The 10,691-nt window shown below is 47.6% G+C and overlaps 1 protein-coding gene across 1 annotated transcript; it reads right to left on the bottom strand.

The window, feature by feature from the left end:
* Positions 1-856: 856 nt before the first annotated feature.
* ADAMTS1 (ADAM metallopeptidase with thrombospondin type 1 motif 1) lies at positions 857-9,118 on the bottom strand. The gene is made up of 9 exons (XM_071562826.1): positions 8,055-9,118; positions 7,366-7,712; positions 6,798-6,930; positions 6,259-6,426; positions 5,688-5,974; positions 5,283-5,469; positions 5,006-5,181; positions 3,971-4,146; positions 857-3,620 (listed from the first exon to the last, which is right to left on the bottom strand). The coding sequence occupies exons 1-9, from the start codon at positions 8,557-8,559 to the stop codon at positions 2,879-2,881; spliced, it is 2,721 nt and encodes a 906-aa protein (XP_071418927.1). The 5' UTR covers positions 8,560-9,118; the 3' UTR covers positions 857-2,878.
* Positions 9,119-10,691: the final 1,573 nt, after the last annotated feature.

Here is a 10,691-nt window from a genome sequence, read left to right as displayed (position 1 = left end):
TGCAGCCATTTGTCAAAGTATAAAAATTGTTATTGACATTTGTTAGTGTAAAATACCAAACCACTTAGGGCTTACTCATCTAGGCAATGCAGTCACAGCATTTTGGAAATCCAGAACACTTCACCACCTTTTGTTAAAAAAGAGGGAATTTGCTGTATTTGATTGGATCCAAATTCCCTTGAGCATGAAAGGCGGTGCCTGTGAAATGCCATTTTTCTCTCCCAAGAGACTCTTTAAACACTACTACAAGAAGTGAGAGTATGTCAGCAACTCTGCTGGCTTTAATTGATACGTGTAGGTCTGGGCGAAGCTGTTTCTTCCCCAGGGCTTTCTTAGACTTGCCTTGAATGCTTTTTTTCTAGGTTGAGAAGAGCAAATTTGGGCCATTGCCATCACCCAGAAGTCATGGAATTTTGTCAATTCTGTAGATATCACAGGGTGTTGCCTTTTCAGGACTCTAACTCCTTGGACTCTTACATGGAGAGTATGTCAGGTAAAACCAACCACCAGCTAAATGTTAGGATAGGAAGGCTATAAGGAGTAACAACAGCAGAAGACAAACAGTATTTTTTTTCCTCTTGAAACTATATAATCCTAATTTTAAGCTGTCGTAGTAAAATATTCATATATACAAAGAAATAGTTATTTGCTCTATTTAGACATATTTTTAACTATTTAGAAATATAGAAAGGGATTGGCTCCCTAAGTAATGTCAGAAGCAAAATATTCCCCGCTACTTTTGCATGTCAAAATAATACTCAATGAAGTGTGACGTGATGAGAATTTTTCTATGTGCTTTAGAGGGGCCAGGATTTTATCCAAATAATTAAGTGGGAACTATTTCTGCAAGACTGAATCCAAACATTGGCAAAGGAAGTTTTAATAGATTTTTACATGACACAAAGCCAAAAGTATCCATAAATTCCATGGCAAAAAACCTACCAAACTCAACAGAAGATTTTCCTTTGACTGCAGTGGTCATGAAATCAGTTATGAGGGAGCAAAAAAATCAGTTTCTTGACACTTACTATCTATTATAACATAATAAAATGTGCTACCAACAGTGTTAGAACAGCTGATTCATATACTACTTCTAATTAGAAAAGCATGATCAGGAGGCCCTCCAGAAATCGGTGAGGGAAACCTCTGACTGCTTGTTAAAGGCTTTGCATTTTGAGTGCTTCTTTTCCACTAGGGTAAGGTTAAGTAAAGCAGGTAGAACTACTTTTGAACGTACTTTGTTGGTTATAAACACTACTGACAGCAATACTCCCTCTGCAAGCAGTTATTACAACCAGTAACATCAGACTAGTTGCACTTTTTTTTTTTAATAGATGAGTTAGTGGTTAAATAAAATACAAAATTACCTCTTTTAACATGGTGCATGGCATTACAGGTAGAGTTTTCCAAACCTCTTCACTAACAGTTAATTAGTAACCTTTTGCATAACATTTCCTTAGATTCCAAGCTCCTTCTGCTTGATGGACTAGTTTTAGTCCAGTGAAATAAAGACGCTCCATTTCCAAAATTTATAGGGTTCTTTTATTACCTCTAGTAACATATTATACTGTATATAAATACTCTATCCTTGTTATATGTCCTTTCAAAAAAGCGATAACTTAGAGATCACATTAGACAAGAAGTATAAAAATAAATACGCTCATTATATGCATTTATAACAATTTATAACCTTTCTCAAAAGGGAAAGAAATATAAAATACTTATAAAGTATATAAAATCTTTAGTAATATATTTTACTATATACATATGGAAAGCCATATTCTCTAATTGTCTATGGACTGGCACAAACTTCAATCATGTGAATGCAGCTGTGGATGGACCTGCTATCCTTCAGCTTTGCCTTCCCACCTTATCAGTGACTGAGTACTACAAACCCATCAGAGATTCCCATTCATAGTGAGATTCTTCGGGTTTTTTTTAACCCAAATGCAAACAATATCCATTGGCTAGGGTAAGGCAAAAGATTTGAATGTGAATGCATGACTCAAATGCTCACAAACTCCATCAGTCTGTTTGACAGGAAGGTAGGACCAAGCTGGAATCAGAAAAGCCAATGGAAGGTATGCAGAAGGCACAAAGAGCAACTAGAGACGTTATCTGTTCCATGAAGATTACCACTTGTTCTAGCCTCTGGGTTAAGTATGTCACCACAAGGGCACTGGAGTAGATAACAGAAGTGAACAGGCACATTGGGATAACAAAAAGGCACTTAAAAAACCCCCAAGAAATTCTAGTTATTTGTGGAGTTGACCAACTGTTCTCGGTATTTCCTACTCTTTTCAGGTAGAGAATATGGCTTTATTTTTATCTAAAAGTATTCTCTGACACAATAGCAGCCATGAATTACATAGTTAAACCTCCTTTTCCAATCCTGCTTTTTGCCCTTTGTGAGGTAGGTAAGCTCTGACCAATTATTTTAAGCTATCTTTTTCACTCCCCTTTCTCTCCCTTGCCTACACATGGGGACTTGATCAGTACAACAGTACAAATCCAAAAGAAAGGAGAAATAACCAAATCCCAAAATATTTGCTTAAATGTGTCTCACTGCTCATGTTTTGTTTAATTTATAACAGACTTTAAAAAGGCAATTATGATGCCTTTGGGCCCTATCTGCTGAAGACAAGTGAGTGATGTGGATCTGCTATCCCATCAAATTTTCAGCTGGCAGGGTACTTTTAGGATGCAAGGCCAACTAAAGCTATTTGCACTGTCCCATGTCAATGGATCCTTACCAGGATTTTTTTATGCAAAGACACATATGGGCTTTCTCTAGCCCTCTTTTTTTCAGTGCATTATTCTGTAGGGAAAAAGAAAATAAAATAATTAAAAAAAATTAGCTTTCCCAACTTATTCTATTTTAACTGCAGTCCATAATGTTGCAGAAGTCTATTAGGTGTTTTGGCTTCTTGGAAGGCTCACAGCTTTCTTGCGGCAGCATGCTGCCATCGTAAGAAACGCATTTCAACAATCTCTTCTTGAAACCCTTCCCACATGTCTTAGAGCAGGGTGACCAGGTCCCCAGCTGCCACTGCGGGCAGGGCATGTCAGCACAGGGACGGAGGTTGCTGGGCTTCAGTTCCTGGGCGCAGTCGGTGGCCGGCCGACCCTGCGTGTCCCGGCACTCCACTGCCCGCTGCTGCCAGCCTGAACCACACGACTTGGAGCACTCGCCCCACTCCTCGATAACCCACTCGGACGAGATGATTTCCCTGATGGCATTGAAGGACTCTTTCCTTCTACCAGGCACCTTCTCCGATCCAGGCTGCGTGGGCTTCTTCACAAAATAGGTGAACTTGATCTTGGGCTGTGGCAGGTCCCCCACCGTGAGGACCTGGATGGTCAAAGGCTCCTTCAGGGGACTAAAACTGCGGATCCTCTCCAGGGCTGCAGAGGAGCCGCTGTACCTCAGCATGCTGCCCTTGTAGGTGATGTCCTGCTCCAGCGTGGACAAGGTATAATCACCGTTGAGGACATAGGTGCCATCTGCAGCTTTGATGGCGAGGAAGCTGCCATCATGCCTTGCACCCCTGTGGTTCCGTTGCTTCACCTCAATGTTTGTTGCCCCAGCCGGAATGGTGACGACATCATGGTAGCCAGGTCTGCCCAACAGAAAAGAGAAAGACTAAGTCCTCCCTCTTTCCTGAGAAAGAGAAGAAGCTTCCCAGCACAAGACTAGACTTCATCTGAAGTCAAAGCATTTGACCTATGCTCAGCTAAATAATGATTAAGGGATTCACAAAGTCACATCCCACATTTGCAGAAACACACCCACATGTAAGGGGCTTTCTTTTGCTGGGATCTCACTGTAAGTTGTGCTCAGATGGTTCTGACACATCAAATCTCAGTTCCAACGATACACTTGGGCAACATCTGACTGACTTGGAAAGCCAGAGCTTACACCAACAAAACATTCAACAGAGGAAAGTAATAGCAGCAGTCATATACTCACTTTGCTCTTACAAGTGTGCCAGACACTTTCTTGCAAGTGGATCCATTGCCACCACAGATACCACATTTGTCAAACTTCTTGTTGGACCCTATCACACGGTCACAGCCAGCCTTTACACACTGTCCCTGGACACACACGGAGGTGGAATCAGGGCTACATGGGGTGCCATCCACAACCTTTGCAGGAAATAAACAGAAGGGCCTCTGATTAGAAGATGCACACTGCTTTGGAACTGCATAACACAAACACATGCCAAATGCAAAATATAGACAGGTGGTAGACCTGCAGCACCTGTAATTTCAGGGCTTTGGAAACTAAAAGCAAAGCAGCCCACAGTTGGAGGTATGTACTGATACTTCATCTTGCATTCAAAAATGATGCCATGGTGAGAGGAAAAACCAAACAATTTTAGTTTTCTTTAATATCCCCTCCTACAAAACTGTTTTACCGATTTCATATAAAGAAAGAGCATTGTTTTCTAATGTCACTAAGAAGGCAGTCGCATCCTCGAAGTACAGTATTAACATCGCTTTTAATGTTTTTCAACATGTCCTCTATTTCTAGAAGTACTGGTCTACAAAAATTATCTGTGTCATCACCCTGGTAGTTACTGGCTCTCAACATCTGATGACAGTGAGTTCAAGTAACTATGCAAGATGAACATTTTTCCTCATGTTTATTTTAAGCTGTCAGCATATTAATGAGTATGAGAAAGCACCAATATTTTGGCAAAGATCCCCCAGAGTTTTCTGAACATATCTTACTATAATCAAATTGGTGGAAGGAGAGGAAAGGAAACTAGGGTGGAGTGGGTAGAACAGGCAGTATATGTGAAACAACTTGAAGGACTGTGCCAGACTATTTAAAGTATGCTTATACTGATCAAGCTGTACATGTAGGAAGAGGAGGAGCAATAATCCAGCTTCAATATGAGAAAGTCATAATTTCAGATTTCTACACTGCTTGATCCTTCACGAAGAGAGAAAATAAAAGTCCTGTTCATATTAAAATGGATGAGGTACAGTTTTGAAATACCTTTGGCTGTAAAACAAAGAAGTATCCTGTTCCTTTTGCTCGGCAAACTAACTTGCATCTGTCCTTTGGAGAAACACCAGCAAACTTGGGTGTCCACTCCACTGCAGGTCCACTTCCAAAGGGAGACTTGGAAAACTCATTGTGTTTTTCACATTGTTCCTCCCTAAACGTTTTGCCTGCAGGCAGAGAAACGACAGGTGGACATTAGATCATCTCTGTCCATGCACTTCCTCCACAGCACACCAGTCTTCTGCCCCAGAAATGGAGAAAAGATTACCATCATTGTCCAGGCAGTCCTCGATGTTACACGATCTGTATTGCACCCGTTTCCCTTCACAATACATCCCACCATTCCTTGGGATGGGGTTGTCACACTCCCTGAAGGAGTACTGCACTCCACCGCCACAAGTCCGGGAGCACTCCCCCCATGCTCCCCAGGATCCCCAACTCCCATGCACTGGTGTCTGGAATGACAAGCAAAAGCAGAACAGAAGTTAATACAGTAAGAGCAAGACAAAACCAAACCACAAAACCCACAATCATACTTATTTTTTACCCAAACTACTCATTAAAAAAGACTCTGTCTGCCTCCATTGATTCAACCCCTTTTAATTGATTCCTCCCACTGTAGTGCTTTCTGTGTGACTCTTCAACCCAAGATACATTCTTTTTCAATACTTACATCATAATGCTTCTTCTCAGTTTTATTCACACACTTGCCATTCATGCACCACTTCCCTTCCCCACAACTGGTGCCGTCTGCCCAAGGGAAGTGTTTGGTTTGGCACACAAGCAGTCCTCCAGAAGTGCCAGTACACCACAGCGTTGTACATGTACTGGCTGCATCAGGGCAGTGCTTGGATTCATCTCCAAATGTAAACTGGCACTGTCTGTTGGCATCATACAATGTGCCAGGCAAGTCAGAAGGGAGCTGGATTGGTTTGTGGGGCTTGTCCAACAAACACTCACCTGAAAAGATAAAAAAAAGGCAAGAAAAAAGGCAGATGATGTGAGTGCATTCAGTTTCAAAAGGGAACTGCATTTGCTTTGTAACATAAGTCATAGAACCCATATGTGGCACCATTTCTGTAAAACTAAGTGTCTTCAAAATTCACTGGCAGCATGCAAAAGGTTAACTTTATGCTGAAGCAGAAAGTACTCCGCTAAAAAAAAGGAAAAAGAAAAAAAAAAACCCAGAGCAGTAAAGCACAAGAGCTTAAATGCCACATGAATGGAAAAGTTAATAATCTTACCATGACCGTTATCCAAAAATGTTGTAATCATGTAGGCACTACATGGAGACCATGGCTGGCTGCGATCCAGATTGGAAAGCATAGATGCCATCATGTGGAAATCCCGATTTATTCCATTAATACCAGCACACTGCTTTGCATCGTCATGAGGCATGTTAAACACGTGGCCTTAGAAAAAAGAAAAGTCTGATTTTAGGTAGTCCGTCCTATGCATTACCAAGAGTATTTTACATATTACTCTAGAACTGCTCATAGTCTGGTCTTTAAGTAATAACCTGAATTTGAATATTTCCAGATTTTAAGCAGATGGCACTGCTCTTCTCTCCTTGTTTTTTCCTGCAGTCATTCAAACACAGAGCTCTTCAGTCAATGCTGGGCAGACTGGATTTGCTTTCCCCAATTCAACTCTGCTGGAAGGCAAAGCTTTGCCTCCTTCTCTAACTGCCGGATGAGCCTGCAGTGCAGGCTGGGCAGTTGCTTTACAGCACCAAGCTGGCTTCAATTAATCACATGAAATCGACTTTCAAAGCTTCACATACCTAGTTCGTGGGCTGTTGTAAAGGCAGCCTGCAAACCATCATCCTCTATGATAGAGCAACTGCGGTTTAGATCACAAACTGTTCCCACATCAGCCATCCCAAGAGTATCACATGTCTTGGCACCGCACAGGTCCTGTAAAAAAAAGGCAGTTTCATTATTAATCAGATCACAGACTTAACCTTGGCAAGAACCATCCAGCTCTGGCAGTTTGCCTTTACTTATGGAAAGAGCATAAATATTCAGCACTTCAATGGGTATGATGGCAAAAATCTGTCTTTGGAACATGCAAAAGGGTTACACATAGAAATAAAATGCATAATTTCCATCCTAAATCTCCTAAAAATACATGGGGCAGAAATACAGTGTACAAACTGAGTTTCACCCAAGATGGTGCAAAGAGCAAAAGACCAACAAAATAAAAAGCAGTTCATCTAATTTTTAGCCTACTTCACTGAAGCTGTGGTAACACAAGCCTGTCTCTGAACACTTTTCTGGAGGTCTTCAGACAGAGGGGGCCTCCTGGGGAGCAATGGGTGTGGGGATGGATTTGACCTCCATGTCCCTCACCTGCCTGGTGAAGAGGATTGCTGTGTCATAGTGCTCCGCATGCCGGTCGCTGGGCGGGTTGTGCTGCTTCTGCCAGCTACAGAAGTTTCTCAGAGTCAAGGCCGCGTTTGAAGAGATATCAGGTCCCTTCCGCTCCTCGTAAATGACCATAATTTTCACCACCACTAGGCTGATGGAGTTGCGGATGCTGGGGTGCTTGTACAGCTTGGCCGCCACGGAGAGCAGTGTCAGCAGATAGTGCTTCAGCCCGCTGCCGTGGAACTCAGCCATGGACTGGTCAGCTACCAGCATGGTCTCCACGTAGCGGGGGCTGGACACAAACCTCTTCTTCCTTCTGCTTCTCGTTTCTGTATCAAAAAAAGAGAGGGAGATCGCAGGTGCGCAGAGCCAAACAAGAAACCACCGTGGAAGCCCAAACCCACCGATACCCAAGGGATTTACCCCATGGCCCCGCGCCCGCCTCCCGCCCCCAAACTCCAGCAGAGCCCCCGCTGAATACACCCTCCAGGTCGCTGCCGCCGGGCGACCCCCACACTTCGGAGGGAGCGCCCCGCCGCTGCCCCTCGAGGTGCCATGCGGGGGAACCGCCGGCCGGGGAAGCCCTGCCGGCCGCGTCGGGGCGCTGGCGCGGAGCGAGGCAGATCCCCCATCCCCTCCCCGCGGAGAGCAGCGCGGAGTCCCGACGGTACCTGAGAGCCCGGCAAGCTGCGGCCCCTCCGCCTGCGTCCCCGCCTCGGCCACGGCGCAGCGGGCGGCGGGAGCGGCCCGGGGGCCCCCACGGAGGCGGAGGAGGTGCGGGCCGCCGCGGTGCACCGTGCCGGGGGCCGGCTGGATGAGGTACTGCCGGCCCCGCAGCGAGAAGGCGCCGCGCATCCCCGCGCAGAGGCTGAGGGCGGCGGCGGAGCTGCGATCCCGGTTCACAGTGCCGGAGTAGAAGCAGCGGGACAGGTCGTCCTCGCGCGGCGGCGGCGGCCCGCCCAGGTACTGCAGGGTGAAGTTCGGGGCCAGGAAGCTGCTGTCGGGCTCCAGCTCCAGCGTCAGCCGCTCCCCGAAGGCCTCCAGGCGGAAGCGCTCGCGGCCGGCGGGCGCGTCCAGGCGCCGCGGCAGCACCAGCGCTCGCCGCTCGGCGCGGCACAGCCCCAGCAGCGCCGCCAGCACCGGCGCCAGCGCCGGCAGCGGCCCGGCGGGCCTCATCGCGGCCGCCGCGCTCGGGCGGGGGAGGCTCGCTGCTGAGCCTTTTTCGTGCCTTTATTTGACTTTATATGGAAATATTAATAAATATATAGGATTTTTTGCTTTCAAATTTTGAGGGGTATAGCTGAGTCTCTTTGTGCTGGCGGAGAACCGGGCGGGCTTCGGGTCCCGCGGTCACTGGAGCGGCAGCGTCGGCTTTCCCATGGCCGGGGTTTGGCGGTGGAGGCGAGGGTCTGCGAGGGCGGCAGCCGTGCCCCCTGGTCCGTCTCTCTGCCTTCTGTCCTGCTCTCGCTGCCGCTTCTCCTTCCCGCCTCCTCCTCAGCTCTCCCCGGCGGCGGGCGGGGAGGGCGCTCCGGCGAGTCTCCAGCAGCCCCGGGACGGCCCCGCCGAGGAGCTTCCCGTCCTTGCAGAGGGGAGCGAAGCGAGCGCTGGCACTCCGGCCCGGCCGTATCCCTTGGCTGCGCCCTGGCCGCCTCCGCCGTGCGGGGTGAGTGCGGCAGCAGCGCGGCTGCGGCCGCCCTTTATGGGGTTCTCCCGGGCCGCCCCCGCCGCGGCGCGTCCCGCCGCCCCCCGCCGCGCCGCCCCTGGGCCCGGGCCGCTGAGCTCACTACGTGCGTAACGCGGCCGCGGGCGGCCGCCGCTCCCCCTTCCCCCCGCCGCCCCCGACGGGGCGGGACGGGGCGCGGCAGGCACAGCCCGAGGTCGGCCCTCGGCTGCCCGGCGGGCTGCGCCCCTTTCTACGCCCCCGCGGCTCCCCCTCCCGAGACCCGCCCGACAGGGTGGTGTCCGTCCCCCTCGGCTCTCGAGGGCATCCGGGCTCGGCCCGTGCTGTGGTGGGGCCGGGCAGTTCCCCGCGCTCCGCTCCGCGGGGCCGCGCGTCTGTCGCAGCAGTGCCAGGATGGGCTGCGGGCGGCGCCGGTCCTGCCCCGGCGGCCGCGGCTTGGCAGGTGGTCGTCGGCCCGGAGCTTCTGGGGAATCCAGGGGAGAGAGATCCGTGGCTTTTCCCTCTTTTTCTTTATCTTTCTTTACCCCCCCCCGCCCCTCCCCAAGCAATCCTTGCCCTTTCACAGCCCTAATAGTTGCGGTCGTCATGCACCTGTACTTCTGGGAAATAGTTTCTTTTAAATCACTTAAACTGAGACATTTGCGTAGGTGCAGCCAATATTTTCCTTTGAAGCCATAACCAACCATAGCGGTGCAGCTAATCCCCTTAATTCTTTACATGCAACGCCCGTGCATTGTGCGCAGCCAAATAATGCTTGCTTCTGCTTCTTGAGGCCGGGAGGATGAGAACAAAGAAGTGGTGAGCAAATGTGTTAATGAAAACAGAAGCCACGTACCTGTTGGTGACAACTCCTGGGCTTCTACAGTAAACAAAGATGCTTGGATATCTGTCAATATGGCATTTCATGCAAGTGTAAAACACAGAGGCTGAAAACAAAAGTAGCGAAACCTTCTGATAGGGCAAACATTTCTATAATTTTATGTATCCACCATTTTCTTAGAATGGAGTGTCCCATTTATGCCACTAAATCTAACCCAAAGGCTATTCTTCCTAATTTAAACCCTGTCACACAAACTTGGAACCCTCTGTCTGTGTCAATTGCACTGTCTGGTTGCTTGCTAAATTCGGACAATGCATGTGTTTCCCATAGTGTTCTGTAAATATTGCAAGTTTAGAAACAAACATTGTTTCAAGTTATGCAATAAAAAACATATGAAAGGATGAAGCGAATTGCCCAGCTACTTGCCCAGCATAAGTGCTGTTGTCTCACAGAGTGATGAGTGAAATCAGAACTGGGCCTCAAATGTGGGATTTTCTTTGGGTACAGCAGGAAATGCTGGACATTTTGAGCAGTGTCTTGACTTCTAGAGGCTATAAATGCCATCCATTAGTATGTCAGAAACAGAAACACGCATCTTTTTACAACAGAGGCCTAGTTTTTCACTTAAGTTGGAGATGTGTGTGTCAATCTCTACCCTTATCTTTGAAATGTGGTGATGTGTGCCGAACTCTGTTGTGCTTTTCCTAGCACAGAAGACTCACAACAAAGGTACCTTTCATTCACACTGTTAATTTTGTGTTGCATAGGATACTTACCTAGCAGTTGTATGTACTTTAAAATTTAGGA

Source organism: Pithys albifrons, chromosome 1, assembly GCF_047495875.1.
Source record: "Pithys albifrons albifrons isolate INPA30051 chromosome 1, PitAlb_v1, whole genome shotgun sequence".
Classification (NCBI taxonomy): domain Eukaryota; kingdom Metazoa; phylum Chordata; class Aves; order Passeriformes; family Thamnophilidae; genus Pithys; species Pithys albifrons.
The sequence above is the reverse complement of the archived record's forward strand: the minus strand, read 5'-3'. Positions and strand labels throughout refer to the sequence as shown.